Source organism: Myotis myotis, unplaced genomic scaffold (genome assembly GCF_014108235.1).
Source record: "Myotis myotis isolate mMyoMyo1 unplaced genomic scaffold, mMyoMyo1.p scaffold_m19_p_2, whole genome shotgun sequence".
Classification (NCBI taxonomy): domain Eukaryota; kingdom Metazoa; phylum Chordata; class Mammalia; order Chiroptera; family Vespertilionidae; genus Myotis; species Myotis myotis.
This window is the reverse complement of record NW_023416324.1, coordinates 24,665,697-24,686,827: the sequence shown is the minus strand read 5'-3', so window position 1 is coordinate 24,686,827 and position 21,131 is coordinate 24,665,697. Positions and strand designations below refer to the sequence as shown.

The 21,131-nt window shown below is 47.2% G+C and overlaps 1 protein-coding gene across 7 annotated transcripts in view; it reads left to right on the top strand.

The window, feature by feature from the left end:
- Positions 1 to 21,131, top strand: part of RHBDL2 (rhomboid like 2) — a 114,925-nt gene that overhangs the window by 67,836 nt on the left and 25,958 nt on the right. The window contains exons 1-4 of one of the 7 annotated variants that reach the window (XM_036352626.1): positions 1,603 to 2,044; positions 10,261 to 10,395; positions 10,858 to 11,005; positions 20,692 to 20,952. In XM_036352626.1, the coding sequence (XP_036208519.1) occupies positions 20,713 to 20,952 (240 nt within the window). In that variant the 5' untranslated portion in view covers positions 1,603 to 2,044; positions 10,261 to 10,395; positions 10,858 to 11,005; positions 20,692 to 20,712. Of the gene's footprint in view, positions 1 to 1,601; positions 2,045 to 10,260; positions 10,396 to 10,857; positions 11,006 to 11,476; positions 11,595 to 17,823; positions 17,896 to 20,691; positions 20,953 to 21,131 lie in introns of those variants that run through there. The other 6 variants (XM_036352625.1, XM_036352631.1, XM_036352624.1 and 3 more) reach the window with 6 other exon arrangements.

The window sequence follows — 21,131 nt, the reverse complement described above, 5'->3', positions numbered from 1 at the left end:
TCTGTAACTCTCCAGTACCTGTAGGATAAAGCCCAAGTCCTTTAGCAAAGCTCACAAAGCCCTCCCTGAGCTCCTTGCTGACGATTCAGACTTCTTTTTTTTTTTTAAATATATTTTATTGATTTTTTACAGAGAGGAAGGGAGAGAGATAGTTAGAAACATCGATGAGAGAGAAACATCGATCAGCTGCCTCCTGCGCATCTCCCACTGGGGATGTGCCCGCAACCCAGGTACATGCCCTTGACCGGAATTGAACCTGGGATCCTTCAGTCCGCAGGCCGATGCTCTATCCACTGAGCCAAACCGGTTTCGGTGATTCAGACTTCTAATAGTTGCTGCCAGAGTCTGTCCAGGTGCCTGACCTGTTCAGTCTGCGCATGCTTCTCTTTCCCCTTAGAGCCGCGTAGAACTCCTATTCACCCTTCAAAACCCCAGCACCCGGCACGGAGTGTAGCCTTGAGGTGGGGTTCAAAAAGGTATTTACAATTATGAACGCTCCCTTCACGGGAAGTAGCAATTACTTGTAGTGTTGCAAGTCCTGGAGTGGTTCCTTACCTTGCCGGGGACATGGCAAAAAATCTAAAATGCTGGTTCCAAAAGCAAGTCCGAGGACCCAGTAAATGTAGGGTAGGGGGAAGTGGTAGTTACAGAGTGGAGAAACCAAACACCACCTGGACTGGGTGAGGAAAACGAATACCAATAAGGGTGATGGACATCGGACATCGTGTGCCTCCCGAGGTGTGCCCTGGCCGGCTTGGCTCAGTGGATAGAGCGTCAGCCTGCGGACTGAAGGGTCCCGGGTTCGATTCTGACCAAGGGCACATGCCTGGGTTTTGGGCTCAGTCCCCAGTGGGGGGCGTGCAGGAGTAGCCAATCAATGATTCTCTCTCATCATTGATGTTTCTATCTCTCTCTCTCCTCCCTTCCTCTTTGAAACCAATAAAGAAATATATTTAAAAAAAAAACAAAACCCACCTTGTTATCTCCTCTAAGAGCTTTCCCAGAACCTCCCACAAGGGATGAACCTCTGGATTCCTGATGCCTGGATTTGGGGCAGCATCTACACAAATACTTCATTCTTCTCTTCCTAGCAGAGCAGCAATTTTCAACCTGTGTGCCCCAAGAATTTGTACAACATGCAGTACTTAAACTATTTAGTCGGGGGCACTGACCTCTTTTCCCTTTGATTGTCAAATTAAAACAACAACCAACCAACCAACACAACAATAGCCATCCGAAGTGAATGAATCAAAATTATATCTTTTTTTTTTTTTTTTTTTTTTTGCCAGGTCAGCAACAAATATACTTTTCGGTGTGCCGCAGAATTTACTAATTAGTTATGTGTGCCAGGAGATGAGAAAGGTTGAAAATCACTGTATAGATCACCTTGTTAATCCACCTCTTTCTTCATCCTAGGGCTTAGCACAGGTGAGTTATTCTCAAAATGCACTGAATGAATAATCAGAAGTTGGCAGACATTTCACCAGCGCCCAGGGTACAACCAGTTTAGTGGAGAGTGCCTGGGGCTTGTGACTAAACCCCCGCTGGGAGTCATCAAGTCACCCACCCAGGGACGCCCTGCCGGGCCTGGCTTTCCTCCGGGGCAGGGACACAGTAGTGGAGACCACCTGGCTAAGGTCTTTCCCTGGAGAGCTGAGAACGGACGGCAGGAGGACAGGGCTGGGAGGAATGGAGTTCAGGGTCAGGGCCACGGAGAAAGAGCAGAGAGGCTGGCACGGTCCGTGGCTCGGTGCCAGGCAGGCGAGGGGGAGGACTCATTCATCCAGGGCCAGCCCAGGAGTGGGACTGCGGAGCTGGCTGGTCGGCTCCGGCCCAGGCTCAAGACTGGGAGGGGATTTCCTCAGGCTCCCTCCCCCGGTGCGGCTGCTGGAACCTGCCCCACGCAGTTAGTGACGGGAGGGGCCGGGGAGCGCCATCAGGCAACAGCTTCAGGGCAGCAGAGGAGCCCCTTGGCCCAGGACGCCTGGAACGCGGGGTGCAGCCGGTCCTGCCTGGGCGCCCCCGGGCCTCCCGAGGGAAGGAGGTAAGCGGCGGGAACCGGGAGGCGGTGGGGGAGTCCTTCCTTGGGGCCATGGGGTGGGGGGTGGGGGATGAAGGCAGGAAGCATAGGGGCGGGGGTGGCGGGAAGGAGACCGAGCGTGTTCCCTTGGCAGCCTCCCTTCCGGAGCAGCCTCCAGGAGTGGCCGTCTGGGATCTTGCAACTTTCTTTTTGGAGTTGGCAGTATGATTGGCCAGGAGTCAGGGGGCCGTTTCTTGGCTTCTCCCTGGGACTGGGGGGACTTGGTGGGAGTGCCAGGTGACGCTGTTGCCCTTCTCCGCCCGGTCAGTCATTATCTCCCCCCTCATCACATTCTCCCAGGCACACCCCCACCGCCCTCTTGCCTCCAAGTTTTATTCTCCCTGCAGCTCAGCCAGGTCTCGCCCTCCTGCCCGCTGCCCCTGCCCTGGGCGCTGGAGACCACAGCCAGGGGAGACAGCCTCTGGCTTCCTCCTGCAGGGCACCTCGCTCAGGGTTATTTGTTTCCTCCTTCCTGGTATGGGGTATCCTCCGCCCATTCATTTTTTTTTAATATATATATATATTTATTGATTTCAGAGAGGAAGGGAGAGGGAGAGATAGAAACATCAATGATGAGAAAGAACCATAATTAGCTGCCTCCTGCACGCCCCCCAGGGGCATGTGCCCTTGACCGGAATCGAACCAGGGACCTTTCAATCCACAGGCCGACGCTCTATCCACTGAGCCAAACCAGCTAGGGCCGCCCATTCATTTCTTGTTATTCATTTGTTTATTCATCATTGTTTGAACATGTATCCGGATTCTCTGGGGGGTCGGGGCGGGGGGCGAGGGGGGGGGGAGAAACATACAATTTCTGCTCTTCCAGGGAATAAGAAAGCAGAAATTTATTTCACAGACATGTAAGGATCATTTATAAGCTGGTGGGCAATGTGGCACCGAGGAAAATTATTTTGGCATCGTAGACACACTTGGCTTCCTGTCCCACCTCTCCTGTGCTCGTCCTGAGCCTCAGTTTCCCCATCAGGAAAATGGTATTGCTCTGAAGATGACAGGAGACAGGGCATGTCAAGCACCCCCCTGGTGCCAGGCACACAGTGAGCCTCAATAGACATCTGTGCTCTTTCCTTCTTCTTTGGCCCCTTTCCTGCCACCTCCCCTAACCGCCACCCCCACCCACCTTTCTAGGCTTGTAAAGAAGTATAAGAACCTCTGGCCTTGAAAGCACTTGAAGGTAAACACAGAACTGGGCGGTGAAGGGAAGGAGGCCAAGATGGTGTGGGGGTTGGGCTGAATAGGGAAGGTGTCTCCCGTCTCCTGGGTTTGAGGTAAGAATGCTGGACCAGGGATGGAACGTGGCGCTGGAGGGAGACGTTATCCCCAGCAGGCTCTCCTGCTGTGTTTCTGAATCTGGCATTCACACTGAGCAAGTAATGGGAGCTACTCGAGTTCCTGAAACCAACTCTGCTTTTAAATGTCCTGTCTCTCACCCTAACCAGTTTGGCTCAGTGGATGGAGCGTCGGCCTGCGGAGTCAGGGGTCCCAGGTTCGATTCCGGTCAAGGGCATGTGCCTTGGTTGCGGGCACATCCCCAATGGGGGGCGTGCAAGAGGCGGCTGATCGATGTTTCTAACTCTCTGTCCCTCTCCCTTCCTCTCTGTAGAAAATCAATAAAATATATTAAAAAAAAAAAAAGTTCTGTCTCACTTAACCATGACATGTTGTGATATTGTTAAAATGAAAATACTAACAGGTTTAAGGATTTGCCTAAGGCAGCGGTTCTCAACCTGTGGGTCGCACGACCCTTTCACAGGGGTCGCCTAAGACCATTGGAAAACACATATATAATTACATATGGTTTTTGTGATTAATCACTATGCTTTAATTACATTCAATTTGTAACAATGAAATTGGGGGTCACCACAACATGAGGAACTGTATTAAAGGGTCGCGGCATTAGGAAGGTTGAGAACCACTGGCCTAGGGTCACATGGCTAATCAGTTTCTCTGTATCAGAGAGAACAAAAGGACATCATCGGTCCCCAACATCCTAGACACCAGCTTCTCCCTTCCTGTACACCCCCTGCTCTAGACTTTCCATCCAGGTGGGGAGGAGCACACTCCTTCCCTGGTTCATTCATTCATTCACTCATTCATACATCATTCATTCCATCAAGTGCACTCTTGCTCCCAAGAAGGCAGGGGCAGTGTCTGTTGGTTCACAGTTGTATAACCAGCAACTTGTATGTCCCTGATACAGAAATATTTGATGAGTCCTCTGTGAGTAAATGAGTCCAGCAAACATTTATTGATGCATTCCAGGGGCTCCATGATAGGGATTTGAAGATGAATAAAACGGAAGTCCTATCCTCAGGGTACTTACAGCCTTGCAGAGGAGATGGTGGTAATATACAGAAGACAGGAATAGAGGTTGTTGAAGGAACGAAGAGGGGCATTTAATTCTACCGTGTCTGCTTTGTTCCCAACTGGATCCAGGGCCTAGCCTAGCACAATGGCAGGCACATAGTAGAAGCTCAATACAGTTTTGCAGAGGAGGTGTTTAGGACAATCTTGAAGGGATGTTAAAACTTCACTCGGAAAACCAATTGGGGAGGGAGAATATTCTACGGAGGGAGATGCTCACGAAAAGGCCTAGTGGAGGGAGGGAGCTGCAATTGCTGGGGGCTCAATATGGCTGAAGTAGGGTGTGTAGGGAGGAATGGCAAGAAATGAGTGAATACATAGGCAGGGCTCAGTCATGAGGCCCTTGTGTGTCTTGTTAAGGAACCTCAGTTTCATACCAAGAGCGCTGGGTAATTAGTGAAGAGATTTAGCAAAGTGAGGACATCATTTGAGTTGTATTTCAGAAGTATGGCTTATGCATGGGGGTCTCTGGGCCTGATGGGGTTCCTACCCGTCTGAGGAAACAAGTCTTCATTGTTAGGACTTCATGATGTTCAAGAAGGGACTCCTGACTTGTCCTGTGTCCTGATCTATGGGTGCTTTGCCCTCAGCTGTACACTGGGTTACAGCTAATCTGTTCTTCCTAATAAAAAGTACTGAAATTTATGAATGATTTACACTTGTATAATCTTGAGCAAATTCAGGGAAATACTGCTTGCTAACTTGCAATCCTTTATGTTTTTTTGGGGGGTTGTCAGTGATCTTTAATTGAAATATGTTCCTTTGGGGGTCTTAACTGGACATTCCACTGCACCACTGTTGATTTATTTATGATGTCATGAGGGTGGCAGCCGTCAACATTGCAGCCCACAGACTGGTTAGCCCCCAGGATCTCTTTAAATGGTTCCAGAAAGTTCTCTAGCCAAAGATCGGTGCTGTATCTGTTGGGCAATGCTGACAATCTCACCAAAAGTGATTATTTCCACGGTGCTGAATGTGTGTTTTTCTTCCTTCTGTCTCTTGGCAGTTCTTTGAGGGCTTTGATGATTAGGGCGGAGGCAGAAGGTACAACGCCAATCTGGGCCTGTCTGTACTGCATGGTTAGTTTCACTGTAATCTTTAGACCCTTCCAATCACTGGTTGCTTTGGTGATGTCATCACCAAACTTTTTTGGAGTCAGGCCTAGGGGACCAGTCTTGGGGGCTACCACTCCCCCACTGGTTCACCTCAGGTATATGACTTTGATCTCCTTGGGTGGCATGGTGACCGGTCAGATGAATCCAGATTCAGGAGGATCAAAGAAAGTTTTGCCTAAGCCTCCACCAAGTCAAAAGCCCAAAGGCAAAAGCTGTGCTTTCTGATGTAAAAGAGGTGGAGTTGTAGACGTGACACCAGGAATTCTAGGAGCTCTGAATGTGCCCGTGGGAGTTTGTGCTGAATATGTCAGTGGCTCTGGAACTGGGGGGACATGGATACCTTTAAGGCAGTGGTTCTCAACCTTGGCTGCACATTAGAATCACCTGGGAATCTTTTTAAAATCCTGATTTCTGGGCCTCATCCTCCGGACATTCTGTTTCTTTGTTACTAACGTTGTGGCCCCAGCCCATAACAAAGAAACAGAATGTCCGGAGGATGAGGCCCAGAAATCAGGATTTTAAAAAGATTCCCAGGTGATTCTAATGTGCAGCCAAGGTTGAGAACCACTGCTTTAAGGGAATCAGTTTCCAGATCCTCAAATTCCAGAGGTACTCTTTCCTGAAAAGTCTGCTTGTTTGGATTCTTTAAGTTCTCCTTTTCAGTTCTGCTTCTGTTGTAGGCGGTGGGAACAGCGCCAGGTGTCTGACTGGGGGGGTCAGACCCAACCTGGGTTCAGGAACCTCGGTACTTGGGTTCTGGCTAGGAAAGAATTCAGAGCAAGACCCAAACTGAAAGAGAACATTTATTGAGTACATCTCAGAGGTAGGAGAAGTAATTCCTAGAGGAAAGGGGTGTAGAAAACAAGTTATGGAGGTAAAGGAAGAGCCCTTGGATCTTGGGAGTGGAAGCTAATGGTAATGTGCCTGGAGGGGGGGCAGGAAGGAAAGGGAAAGGCACTGGGTCTCCTAAGGGTTTGAGGGGCGGAGATTTTAGGGGAGGCCCCAGGAAAGATCTAAGAGAATATTCAGTCGCTTTCCAGATGTGTCCAATCAGGGTTGCAGTCTCCACTGATTGGCCTGCACCAGGGCAGGGGGTCTTTATTCTATGCAGCTGGTCCTGTCAGCTGTGGCTGGTTTTGTTGCTTATCTGGGCCTGGAGCTGAACTACAACTTGAGGCATAGATGCTATCTCTAGGGAGGAAAGGTCAGGGTGCCCAAACCGCATGACCAGCGATATGCCAGTGGAGGAAAAGCCACCCTGGGGGCGAGGTCCTGCCCTACAGTTGATTGTTGCTAGGTTCCTGGGGCTTTCCACCCTGGTGACCTTCTGCACCTGGCCCGCCATCCTTGCTCTGCTCATGTCTAACTGCCTACAATAATTCCATTGTTTTCCTTCTCTGGGTTTACTGGGTCCTTCCTGAATCTTTTTATGGTGAGTTGCTTGGGGATATAAAAAACCAAAAGGATAATTGGAGAATGCTCAGTTCCAGTGAGGGCAAGCAGAGAGAGATCAGGTAAAATAAACGAAGGTGTGGTGTCTTACTACTACAGGCTCTAGTATTTATTTATTTATTTTTAAAATATTTTTATTGAGTTTATTTATTTCAGACAGGAAGGGAGAGGGAGAGAGAGAGAAACATCAATAATGAGAGAGAATCATTGATCAGCTGCCTCCTGCACACCCCACACTGGGGATAGAGCCCGAAACCTGGGCATATGCCCTGACTGGGAATCGAACCCGTGACCTCCAGGTTCATAGGTCGAAGCTCAACCACTGAGCCACGCCGGCCAGGCTAGTATATATTTTTAAAAATACTTATTTGATGCTAATTATGTGCCAGACACTGTTCGAAAGACTTTACAAACTAATAAAATCATTTAATACTCATACCAGCTCTATAAAGTAGATACTTATTATCTTTCTTTGACAGATGAGGTTCCCAAGGCACCCAGAGGTTTAATAAGTCGCTCAAGGTCATAGAGCTCTTTAGTGGCAAAATCGGCGTTTGAACTCTCATACCTTCCCTTTAGCGTGTGTGCTCTGAACTGTTAGGCTACTCTCAACGCAAGTGCTTCAGCTCTCTATCTATGTATTGTAAAATTAGAATTGGGACCTGAGCTGGTTGTCATGGGGATGCAGATGAATTCATTTATAGAAATTGTTAAAAACGAAGGTGGATTGTCTTACCAGCAGAAAATGATGCTTGTTTGGCTGATTGGTTTGACAGTGAGGACTGGCTTTGACAGTTGGAGTCTATGGTAGACAAGTTCCATAAACTGAACATGCTAAGTCTGTAGCTCCAAGATTTGGATGAGACTATATTGAAAGCATGCCTCTAATAAAGGCTGTGCCAGAAGATTCCATCTTGGAACCTATTTTGACTTGTGAAAAATAATTTTAGTTATTCACTTAAAAATGTGTGAGAGGGCCCTGACCGGTTTGGCTCAGTGGATAGAGCATCGGCCTGCGGACTGAAGGGTCCCAGGTTCGATTCCAGTCAAGGGCATGTACCTTGTTGTGGGCACATCCCCAGTAGGAGGTGTGCAGGAGGCGGCTGATCGATGTTTCTCTCTCATCTGACTCTCTATTCCTCTCTCTTCTTCTCTGTAAAAAAATCAATAAATATATTTAAAAAATGTGTGAGAGGGTCATAGCTTTTTCAAAATGGTTATGGGGACTCATGAGCAAGAATTGGGAGGACTTCTGGTGTACAGCACATTATGAGCATCACTCACTAGCCACGTGCATCATGGTGGGCATGTGGATTCTGGTCAGGTGAGGTGGCGTGTCTTATCCACAGGTAAACAGGGGCAGAATTAGAGCAAGAACCAGGGTCTTCTGAATGCTGTAGTTTCAGTGCTCTTTCTATTATTCCATACTTCCTTCTCCCTTCACTCTTCATTTACTTGCTGGTTTATTAGGGAAGACTTCTTAGGGAGGTGCTATTGGTTACGAAAGAGCTAGCCTTGTGTAAATGTGTTGGGGTGGGTGTGAGGTATAGAGAAAGGGTTAGGCAGAGGAAACAGCAAGCCCAAAGACCCGCAGGCAGCAGAGAGCTTGGTGTGTTCCTGGGACAGAAAGGAGGCCCTGTGGTTGCAGCACAGAGATGCTGGGGGAGAGTGGTAAAATTCCACAAGGTAGAATTCCTGTAGGCAGGAGCTGGGCCATGCAGGACCTTATCAGCCATAGAAAGGATATTGTATTTATCTCGAAGACAATGGGAAACCATTGAAGGATTTTTAAGCAGAGAGTTGCTATATTTTGATTTGAGGTTGTGTTTTTGTTTTTTTAAAATATGTTTTTATGATTTCAGAAATGAAAGAAGAAAGAGAGAGAGAGAAACATTAATGATGAAAGAGTATCATTGGCTGGCTGGCTGCCTCCTGCACACCCCCCACTGGGGATGGAGCCTGCAACCTGGGCTTGTGCCCTGGCTGGGAATAGAACCAGGACCTCCTGGTTCATAGGTTGACGTTCAACCACGGAGCCATGCCAGCCGGGCGTGGTTTTGTTTTGTTTTGTTTTGTTTTGGAGGGGGGCAGGAGTGGAAACCCAGATGGAGACTACAATCTACTTAATGGAGGGTTACGAAGATGAACAATGTTAATGGGAAGGCAGAATGGTATGGGATGTCCTCCTGTCTTTTAGTGCTGATGAGGTGTGTTGGTAGCTATTGTATGACAAATCATGCCAAAATTTAGTAGCTTAAAACAACCACCATTTTATTTTGTCACTAGAGGCCCAGTGCACAAATTCGTACATGGCTGGGGTCCGGCTGGCCTGGCCCTAATCGGGGTGGATCTAGGCCAGGCCTGTTGGGAGGAGGAGATGGTGGGAGGTTGGCTGGCCAGCCTGACCCAATTGGGGCCTGATCAGGGCTGGACTGGCTGGGGAGAGAGGCCATGGGCGATTGGCTGGCGGGCCCCACCCCAATCGGAATGAGGGGGCCAAGTGGGGGCAGGGCTGGCCATGGGGAGGGGCTGTAGGCAGTGGGCCGGCGGGCCCTGCCCCGAATTGGGTGGGGGAGCCGATTGGGGGTCAGCGGTTGGGGGAGGGGCCATGGGAGGTTGGCCAGCCAGCCCCACCCCCTATTGGGGTATGGGGGTGATCAGGAGCAGGGCCGGCCAGGGGGAGGGGCTGTGGTCTGCAGGTGCAAGGAGGGCCGGCACCAGCAGCAGGTGCGAGTGTTGGGCGGGACTGTGGCACACTGGAGCAAAGAATTTTCAGTAACTACCAAAGGCTCACCCCAATGACAGCAACCGGTGCCGCGCCTTGGTCTGGCGCCCCAGCTCACCTGCTCCACCATCCCGCTGCTGCCGCCGCCCACCATGTTCTGCATGCGCCCCCTGGTGGTCAGTGGATGTCATAGCGACTGGTTGTTTGGTTGTTCTACTGTTCGGTCTATTTGCATATTAGGTTTTTTTAATATATATATATGTTTCTACATCAGTGTGTACTTTTATTACTATTTTCCATATTATAATAGGGTACAAAAACATATGTAATATCTTAAATAGCTTTGTGGGGAGGCATTGTGATGTGGTGGAGAGCCTAGGATTTGGCCTCAGAAAAATGGGTTAGTGCCACAGCTTTGCTGTGACTTGGTATGTAATCATGGGTGCCTCTTTTTGCCTTATTTGTTCATCTGTAAAAAGGGAATAATAATGATGTCTTTTTCATAGGGCCACTGGGAGGATCCATTAAATAGGATACCTGGCTGGGTAGCTCAGTCGGTTAGAATGTCATCCTGATACCCCAAGGTTGTGGGTTCGATCCCTAGTTGGGGCACATACAAGAAACAACCGATGAACACATAAGTAAGTGGAACAACAAATCGATCTTCCCTTTCCCTCCCTCTCTCTTTCCTTTGGTTTCTCTCACTCTAAAACAGCGGTTCTCAACCTGTGGGTCGCGACCCCTTTGGGGGTCAAACGACCCTTTCACAGGGGTCACCTAAGACCACCGGAAAACACATATATAATTACATATTGTTTCTGTGATTAATCACTATGCTTTAATTATGTTCAATTTGTAACAATGAAATTGGGGGTCACCACAACATGAGGAACTGTATTAAAGGGTCGTGGCATTAGGAAGGTTGAGAACCACTGCTCTAAAATCAAACAATAAAAAAGAAAATAGTAGAAGTGAGAGTGGTTCTGTAGCCTGGGAAGAGGAGGTATTGTGATTTTCTTAGAATGGGAGAGGGACACAAAAGCATTATTCTGCTGTGAGGCCTTGCACGTGACCAGGCCCTGTCCCCCTACCCTGCACCACAGCCACAGCGGAGGGGTTCCAAGGAAGAAGCTTCGCCATGCAGCGGGCATGCAGAGGCCTTAGGAGGCCGAGTGTCCTTACCTGAGCTGCCCTCACTATCGAGCCAAGAGTGCTTTGCTTCAGGAAGAAGGAAAACTTTTGGAAAAGAGGGTATTATTTTTTGTTTTTAAACCTTTTGCCTATTTATTCCAAGTGTATCCTCAGAGATGTAGCAAAAAGAAACAACCACAGCCACAAACCCATAATATTGAAAAGCTGGTTCTTAATTTCTGTAGCTAAAAAAGCACTCTTTCAGGCTATAACCACGGAGATTGCTGCAGGCTTCTGGAACTGGCATAATGATGGTTTGCCGTGTGATGAAGGAGGCTGTTAATCTTTGTGGTCCAGAAGCCCAATACGTGGCCTCTCCAATTACTTATGTTGCCTAGCAACACCACCCAAAGTCTCCACACCAGGCCCAGCTGGGCAGCAATTGGGTATACCCAGCCCAGCCTGTTGCCCAGCCTCCTGGGCGCCCCGGCCACATCAAGGCTGCACTCATCCTTGCCAGGGGCCTGCCTGGTACCAGTGAATGGGTGGGGCCAGCTGTTTCAAAAAAACAATTCAGATATTTAGAACCTACTTGTTGGCAGCGAGGAAAGCAGCACAAGCTAATGATCAAAACTCTCTTCGGCCAGAGAGGAGTTGTCTAAAGTGGTGGCCTTGCCAGCGCTCTTCTGGGTGAGGTGAAGAAGGGAAGGTGAGCCTGACTTAGTCCTTTGGGTTCCAGAGAGAAAAATCTTTTCCTTTCCTGGATGCCTGTCTCCATGTTGACTCCCCGTGGCAGCACTGGAAGTGGCGGGGATTCCCAGCCCCGTCCTCAGGGCTGGTGACCTGCCAGTTCTGTGGCTCCCATTTGGGAACTCCCAGGGTCTAGTCTGGTTCAGTTTGGGAAGCTGGAGGAAGAAGAGAGAGTTAGAGGGAAGGTTGGGATGGAAATAATCAAAGATGTACCAGTACACCTCTTTAATACTGGGTGTGTAGAAATCACGTGGTAGAGGAACACCCAGGGTCTCGGGGTCAAACGCCCTGGGCTCCTCTCCCAGCCCTCCCCTCAGGGGTCTGTGACCTTGTTCAAGTTCTCTGGAAGCCTGAGTTTTGTTATCCGTAAAATGGAGATGTTACTATCCTGCTGTACAAGGTTGTTGTGGAAATGAACGGAGAGAATGCTCATGAAGTGTTGAGCATGGAACCCGGCACATAGTGAATGCTCACTAATGTGACGACTTTTCTTTCATTTGATTCTTACAATAATCCTGTGAGACACGGAGGGGAGAGAGGAGCTCTGCTTTACAGCTGAGGAAACTGAGGCCCAGGGAAATTAAGTGTGGATGCTGGGAGTAGAACTCAGGTCTTTACAGTGCCAAGGACAAGGAACAGCGCTCCTCAAAGACGGGCCACAAACCCTTTTGTAGCCTTTACAGCATGGTGGCTCCACCCGTCTCCTCTGACAGCCTGATGATGGCAGAATGAGACTGTGGTGGGGGTGGGGGTGCGGTGTGTGCGCGAAGAGGAAAAGGTGATGAGAGATGCTTTTCAATATACAGTGATATGAGACTCTTAGTTAATGTGGTGTGGATAAAATTCCTCTTCCCCTTCTTCCCTCTTCCACCCTTTCTCCCTCCTCCACCCTTCCTCCCTTCCTTTTTTCCTTCTTCCTTTCTTCTTTCTAGTATTCTTTTCAATAAACGTTTTACTTATTTTGAAATAATTTTAGATTTACAGAAAGGTTTCAGAGGGTTTCTGTTTACCCTTTCTCAGATACAGGTGTTTTCTGAACACTTCCTGTACACCAGGAGCTTTTTGGGCACGAGGAATACAACAATAAAACCATCTCTTCCAGGGTATGTGCCATGGAGTGGGCCATAGAGAGCCTTGGCTTGTGGTTCTCAAAGGTGCTGCTGCCTCCACTTCACTGGTATACTTGTCAGGGATCTACTAAATCTACTAACTTAGGTTCTTCAGAGTGGGGCCCAGGAATCTGTATGAACAATAAATGTCTGAAGGGATTCTAAAACATAGCCAGTTTGGGGAACTACTGGTCTAGTGCAGACTGTTTACTGTGCATATGAGAGAATTGTTGCTTAGAGCTGAGAAGGGACTTGCTGCAGGTTACACCGCTGGGAAGTGGCAGAGGCTAGACCAGAAAACAGGTCTCCTGGTTCTGTGCTTTCCTTACACTATGTCTCCTAAATACAGAATAAGAAATGAGTTTAACTTGCCCCAGATAGAGTTTAGAAGAGTTCCTCGGCTGTTCAGATGTATTAGTCAGGTTCTTGGTTGCAAGGGAGAGAAACTGATTCTGGCTGATTGCACCAGTAAGTGAATTTTATTGAAAGCACATTGGATAGTAAAAGAAAAAAGTATTTCTCTATTTTTACTCACACTTCTGACACCAAATGTGTGAGTTTTCCACACCAAGCTATTCTGACACTAACTACCCCATAGGCTCAGTCCCATAAGACTTCTCCCCACTTCAGATACCAATTGCAAGTCTGGGCCCCCAGTACTTCTGACCAACTGACTGTAAATTAGGGTTTCTATGACCCCTCTTCAGGTTCAATAATTTGCTCATAGAACAGCTCATAGAACTTAGGAGAGGGCTTTACTTACTATTACCAGTTTATTGTAAAGGATACAACTCAGGAACAGCTTCATGGGAAAGGTGCACAGGGCAAGGTGTGTGAGAAGGGACATGAGGCTTCCACACTCTCTCTGGATGCACCTCCCTCCCAGCACCTTGATGTGTTCACCAACACGGAAGCTCTCTGAACCCCTTTATTTAGGGTTTTTGTGGAGGCTCCATTACATAGGCATGACTGATTAAATGTTGACCACTGGTGATTAAACTCAATCTTTAGCCCCTTTGCCTTCCCCAGAGGTTGGGGCTGAAAGTTCCAACTCTCTAATCATATGATTGTTTCCTGGCAACCAGCCCCCACTCCTCCAAGAGTCACTTTATTAGCATAAACGCAGGTAAGGTTAAAAGGGGCTTATTATAAATAACAAAGGTGTTCCTCTCACCCCTAACACTTTGAAAATTCCAAGGACGGGGCTGAAGGCCAAATATATATATTTCTTAGTATACCATAATTTTACAGGCAGATTACAAAAATCACGAGAAGGCTGCAGACACAAGCTGTGGGAACTAGGCAGAAACAGGGAGATCAGGCACCTAGAACTCTACAAAGATCCCATCACAGAGCCCGGTGGGTGAAGAGAGCCTCAGTGTTGCTGCTGTACGCTCATTGCCGCAGCCTTTGTCAAAGACACAGCTGGGACTGGATGCTGGAGACCACACTGGCCCCATTAGCGAGGTTGGACGCTGAACACTGCCGCCACCACTGGCTAGTCTTAGCTGCTTAGGGACCTGGAAAAGTGAGTATTTTTTTAAAAATATATTTTATTGATTTTTTACAGAGAGGAAGGGAGAGAGATAGAGAGTTAGAAACATCGATGAGAGAGAAACATCGACCAGCCGCCTCCTGCACACCTCCCACTGGGGATGTGCCCGCAACCAAGGCCCATGCCCTTGACCGGAATCGAACCTGGGACCCTTCAGTCCGCAGGCCGACGCTCCATCCACTGAGCCAAACCGGTCAGGGCAAAAAGTGAGTATTTTTAACTTACGCTTCTGTAATAGGAAGTGGTCCCTGCTGCCCACCAAGATTTATGAGATGAGGAATTCTCCGAGAAAAGTAACAAATGATCACTACATAAGTGTTATTAAAAGAGTACAAGTGCGAGTGCTCCACATTTGCAGGTTCATCACAGTTTCTGTAGTTCATTAGCTACTCTCAAAGGCCCATTGTAAGTGAGTGTGAATTGCAAGACTGGTTAAACCTGTGCCAGTCATTTACTAGTTAGTGAACCAGGCCTCCTGTTCCACCTTGACATCTCATGTGAGGTGACTTCACTATTTATTCTCTACTAGTGATAGCCTTCATGTAACCTGCATGTGGTGACCAAAATCTTTGCTTCTTGTTGCAGGAGTAGAAAAGACTCAGGAAAATAAATCAGTTACTAGTGCCAGTGATAAGCATGAAAACAAAGTGAAGAAGCCTGAGAAAGTGATTTTTTGGGGCCGCAAAGAAAAGTTCTGGATAAACTGGCATGGAATGTCAAGTTCAGTGTGTGTAGGATCTCTGATATCCAGAGATCTACCATGTGTGTCACATAGATGCAAGGAAAAATGCATTGGCTAGTGGCTTCAGTGAGTTTGTCAGCCAGTGCAGAAACAGCTCTTTGAGAGAGATTAAACCTTATGAAAAATGAAAAGATGTACCATTAACTAAGCAAGTTTCCTCTTTTAGTTTCTTCTTTGGGACCTCGGGTGCAAAGCATTGAACATGGTTAATACTCCTCACACAACAAATTTTATAAATAACGTTTCTTTTGCATTTATGGAATCAATTAGGGTCTGAAATGGAATCACTTAAAACTTTCTGGCTATAATTTACAACGTTCATTTGGGAGGCACTATATGAGATTTAGTGAATGACGACACCTTGAAGGGTCTTTGGAAAAATCCCCTGTTGATGTCAAGGGCCTCCTGTGTAGATCTCCTTATGGACACTTATATTTCCACAGATTAAAAAAATGGCAGACACCCATTCTGGGTAAAGGAGCACAGCCCTGCTCTTTCCAATCTTTGGCCAACACACTGACTCAGTGATTCACAACACAAGCAATGCTGCTGCCAGATAAGGCCGGGAAGTACGGAAGTTCTTTTCACTCTTCCGCTTCAGAAGAATACTAGCTAAGCCATGAAAGGAAGGTCTCTGGTTTTGGGGGTACAGGGGGGACATCTCCATTTTTAACCAGAAGGCTGTAAGTCTTTTATACTCCTCCAGAGCCATTCTTTCTAATGTCGATGTAAGACCTGTCCAAACTTGTAGAGAATTTTTATGAGTTTATTTGAGCCAAAATGATGACAATTTCTGGGAAGCAAAATCTCAATGAATTGAGAACATGCTCCAGAGAATGGCAATTTTGCAGCTTATTGTCTGCGTTAGAATCAAAGGGGGAGACAGAAGAGGTTTAAGACAGTACACAGGCTCACTGAAGGTAGAGATAGACTTTTGTCAAGGAAGCTACAGGCCTAGGACATGACTACAGTCATGACCCACTTTTAGTTCTGAATTTTTATGTTCAGATCATCCTATGCGGTTACATTCAATCTCTGAATTTATCAGGTCCACCATGCAGGTGTCTCCTGAGCTTGTCAGGTTTAGTATGTGGCTCTTTTTTTTTTTTTGTCTACATTAACAATCTACCCCAGTTGTTTCCTACTGGTAGGATGAGAACGTTTTGATCTGAGTGTGTGTGTGTGTATCTGTGTGTAAGAGATTTCATATATACATATTCTATCATCTATCTATCTATCATCTATCTATCTATCTATCTATCTATCTATCTATCTATCTATCTAAAAGGCTAAGTGACCGTCTGACTGGTAGCTTTGATGCATACTGACCATCAGGGGGCAGATGCTCAATGCAGGAGCTGCTGAGCTGTGGTGACTTGGCAGCGGCAGTTCTCAGGTAATGATGCACCTGGAACCAGAGAGGAGGGAGCCCAATTCTGGGGTGCATCACCTGAGAACCAGCCTCTTGCAATCCGGGACCCCTTGGGGGATGTTGGAGAGCTGGTTTTGGCCAGATTCCCGCAGGCCAGGTTGAGATTCCCCACCTGCCCTGCTGTTGGGACCTTGCTCACTCCACAGACGACCTTCAAGCTGTGGCCACCCCAGGTGCGGCCGGCTGAGGAGGGACTGCAAGAGGTTGGCTCCAGGTTTTGTCCGGCCCATCTTGCCCAGCCCCACCCCGCCGGCCACCTTCTAATGAATTTCCTTTCAATATGCACGAATCCATGCACCGGGGTACTATCTATCATCTATCTATCTATCTATCTATCTATCTATCTATCTATCTATCTGTAATAAAAGCCTAAGTGACTTTTACGGTGGAACGACCAGAATGATCGGTCACTATGATGCGCAATGACCACCAGGGGGCAGACGCTCAATGCAGGAGCTCCCACAGGGGGAGCACCGCTCAGCCAGAAACTGGGCTCACAGCTGGCTAGCGCAGCTGCGGTGGCAGGAGCTCTCCCACCCTCACAACAGTGCTAAGAAGCAGTGAGCTGAGCGGTAAGGAGCTGTGAGCAGTCGGGTGGTAAGGAGTGAAGGGTCCTGGACTGTGAGAGGGTGCAGTCTGGATTGAGGGGACCCCCCCCCAGTGCACGAATTTTATGCACTGGGCCTCTAGTGAGTGTGTGTGTGTGTGTGTGTGTGTGTGTATTTTTAAAATATGTTTATTGATTATAGAGAGAAAGGAAGGGAGAGAGATAGAGATAGAAACATTGATTAACTACCTCCTGCATGTCCTGACTGGGAATTGAACTGACCTCTTGGTTCATGGGTTGATGCTCAACCACTGAGCTATTTCATATAAGACTATATTTCATCAGCTAGGCTGATTTCGTATTTTTTAATCTTATTTTTATTTATTTTCAACTAAGCTGACACTCATTACTGTTTTATATTTGCTTTGGGCATACAGCGTAGTGGTTAGACATTTATATAACGTGATCCCCCTTGATGTATGTGTGTGAGGAATGGATCAGTTTTTTTCATTGTTGCCAATCTGATTAGTCATGTTTCCAAGGTAGTGAATTGTGCTGAGAAATTCAGGTGTGGGAGCAGAAGGTAAACAGGAGTGGGAAGAATAGCATGACAGGAAGCAGCACCCAGATGTTGGAGATAAGATGAAGCAGGGTGCTCCTGTTCTCGGGGAGCAGGCACAGACAGGTATGAAAATCAGAGCATGATAATGATTGACTGAGAAGAGAGGCAAAAACAAAATGTTGCAATCACTACCAATGCGCTCACCTGTTGCTAGAGCCTAAATTAGCTAGAACTATACAGCAGGTCCCTTTACTGTAGATGCCAAGGAAGACGGCAGACACACACTGAGTCTTGGTGAAACTGAATGGGTCAGGTATCTTTGCAGTCCAGGAAATATATTTCAGTAAAATACCTAAAATGGTGGGCTTGACGTTGTGAAATGTCTGGAAAGTTTGGAAATCTGGAGAAAAGAGAAAATTGGGGAGGAGGGAGTGTAATTCTCAATTTCCTAGCTCCTTTTATAGATATAAAGTTGTATTGTTAACAACGTAGAATTTTATTTCCTCATAATGTGATCATGTATGGTGCTTAAATTTACAATAGAACTTTTTAGTACAATGCGAATCATCCCTAATTGAACTTATTTTTTAAATGCTTTAACATTCATGGTTAATAGATGTGACAGTCCCCAACATCGTGCCGGATACCCAGTTGATAGTCATTAAATGACTTTTGATTCTGAATCAGAAACCTGAGAATAGAAGCAAGATGAAACTAAGAGGGGGAGAACCAAGATGGCGGCATAGGTTAACGCCGGAGTTTGCTGCTTTGAACAACTACTTCAAAAGTGAAACCAAAAAACGGAAGGGACATCACCCAGAACCACAGGAACGCTGGCTGAGTGGAAGTCCTACAACTAGGAGGAAAGAGAAACGCATACAGACACTCAGAGGAGGCGCAGTGCTGAAGTCAAATTCTGAGGTGCGGAGTGCGCGGAGCGGGCTGGCGGCGGAGGGCGCGGTTGGCGTTTTCAATCGGGAGGGAGTCGCAGACTCTGAGCTCCAGATCCGGGCGAGTCTTTAGGGACCCAGACTCAAACGGGAGAAGCGGGACTGTCTGGCTTCGGTCAGAGCGAGTGCAGCTTTCTCTCTGAGCTTTGCAGCGGGTGCTGGGACTCAGAGAGGCAGAGCCCCTGGGGACAGGACTGAGAGCCGCCATAACTGCTCTCTCCGGCCCACCCTGTTGATCCTGTTCTACCCGCCCCGCCCAAGCCCTGCACACAGGCATTTGCCGGATAGCCTCAGGCAAAGGCTAGATTAGCACCTCCCTAGAGGACAGAAGTTCTCTCACTACTGACACAGCTGATTCTCATAGCCACTTGGCCTAGAGGTCAAACCCTCCCTGGAATTAGCTACAACAATCAAGATTTAACTATAAGACTGCAAACAAAGACCACTAGGAGGTGCACCAAGGAAGCATAACAAAATGCGGAGACAAAGAAACAGGACAAAATTGTCAATGGAAGATATAGAGTTCAGAACCACACTTTTAAGGTCTCTTAAGAACTGTCTAGAAGCCGCCGATAAATGTAGTGAGATCCTCAAGAAATCTAATGAGACCCTTGATCTTATATTGGGGAACCAACTAGAAATTAAGCATACACGGACTGAAATAACGAATATTATACAGACTCCCGACAGCAGACCAGAGGAGCGCAAGAATCAAGTCAATGATTTGAAATGCGAGGAAGCAAAAAACACCCAACCGGAAAAGCAAAATGAAAAAAGAATCCAAAAATGCGAGGATAGTGTAAGGAGCCTCTGGGACAGCTTCAAGCGTACCAACATCAGAATTATAGGGGTGCCAGAAGATGAGAGAGACCAAGATATTGAAAACCTATTTGAAGAAATAATGACAGAAAACTTCCCCCACCTGGTGAAAGAAATGGACTTACAGGTCCAAGAAGCGCGGAGAACCCCAAACAAAAGGAATCCAAAGAGGACCACACCAAGACACATCATCATTAAAATGCCAAGAGCAAAAGACAAAGAGAGAATCTTAAAAACAGCAAGAGGAAGAAACTCAGTTACCTACAAGGGAATACCCATACGACTGTCAGCTGATTTCTCAACAGAAACTTTGCAGGCCAGAAGGGAGTGGCAAGAAATATTCAAAGTGATGAATACCAAGAACCTACAACCAAGATTACTTTATCCAGCAAAGCTATCATTCAGAATTGAAGGTCAGATAAAGAGCTTCACAGATAAGGAAAAGCTAAAGGAGTTCATCACCACCAAACCAGGATTATATGAAATGCTGAAAGGTATCCTTTAAGAAGAGGAAGAGGAAGAAAAAGGTAAAGATACAAATTATGAACAACAAATATGCGTCTATCAACAAGTGAATCTAAGAATCAAGTGAATAAATAATCTGATGAACAGAATGAACTGTTGATTATAATAGAATCAGGGACATAGAAAGGGAATGGACTGACTATTCCTGGGGGGGAAAGGGGTGTGGGAGATGCGGGAAGAGACTGGACAAAAATCGTGCACCTATGGATGAGGACAGTGGGTGGGGAGTGAGGGCGGAGGGTGGGGCGGGAACTGGGAGGAGGGGAGTTATGGGGGGAAAAAAAGAGCAACAAATGTAATAATCTGAACAATAAAGATTTAATTAAAAAAATAAAAAAAATAAAAAAAAAAAAAAAAAAAAAAAAAAAAAAAAGAAACTAAGAGGGGAAAGGAGATTGCTCGGTTAAGCTAGACGGAACTGAGGCCAGTTATGTATTGTGCATGATTTGGGCCCTGAGACACATTACCCTCAGGGCAAAGCTAATGGTGGACTTGAAAGTCCGTGGCAGAGGGGAAGGAAGGGCCAAAGTAGTGCTGCCATTCCAAGGCTCCAGTCCATCCCTTTGGGTGGTGGCAATAGATGCAACCAGAAGTGACCCCTGAGAGCGCTCTCCCCCTTTTGGGGAGACCCTAGCACTTTGTCACAATTACACGCTGATATGCATGCATATTCGGGCAACAGGTCTTCAGCTGCCTTGTATTAACATACAGGAAAGGCTTTGGAAACCAATGGTAATGTCCGAGAACCCAGGAAAGAACCACGGCCTTAAGACTACAGAGTCATCTGTTTTCCCTGACATTTATGTCCCTTTCAGGTGTAGGTAGGACCCAGGACAATGGCTGCTGCTGGGGATTTGCAGATGGAGGATGTGAATGTGGGAAGAGACGTGGAAGAAGAGCTGGAGGAAGAGAAGAAAATGAGAGAGGATGGGGAAGGTAAAGATCCCTTCAAGAATAAGAAGGTCCACAAGATGGTCTCAAAATGGATGCTTCCTGAACATGCCCGAAGTAGATACTTGGAGAGAGCTAACTGCCTCCCGCCCCCTGTGTTCATCATCTCTGTCAGCCTGGCTGAGGTAAATATGTTGGGCGGTGGGCACTAGTGCAAGTACCCGTGGGGAGCTGCAGACAGACTGGGGGTTTAGATGAGACGTAGATCAGAGACTAGGAAGCATGTAAGAAGAGAGTGAGGTGGTGGCAAGTATAGCACACACAGAACACAACCTCACCCTCTCCAGATCCCCCTTCCCAGGCT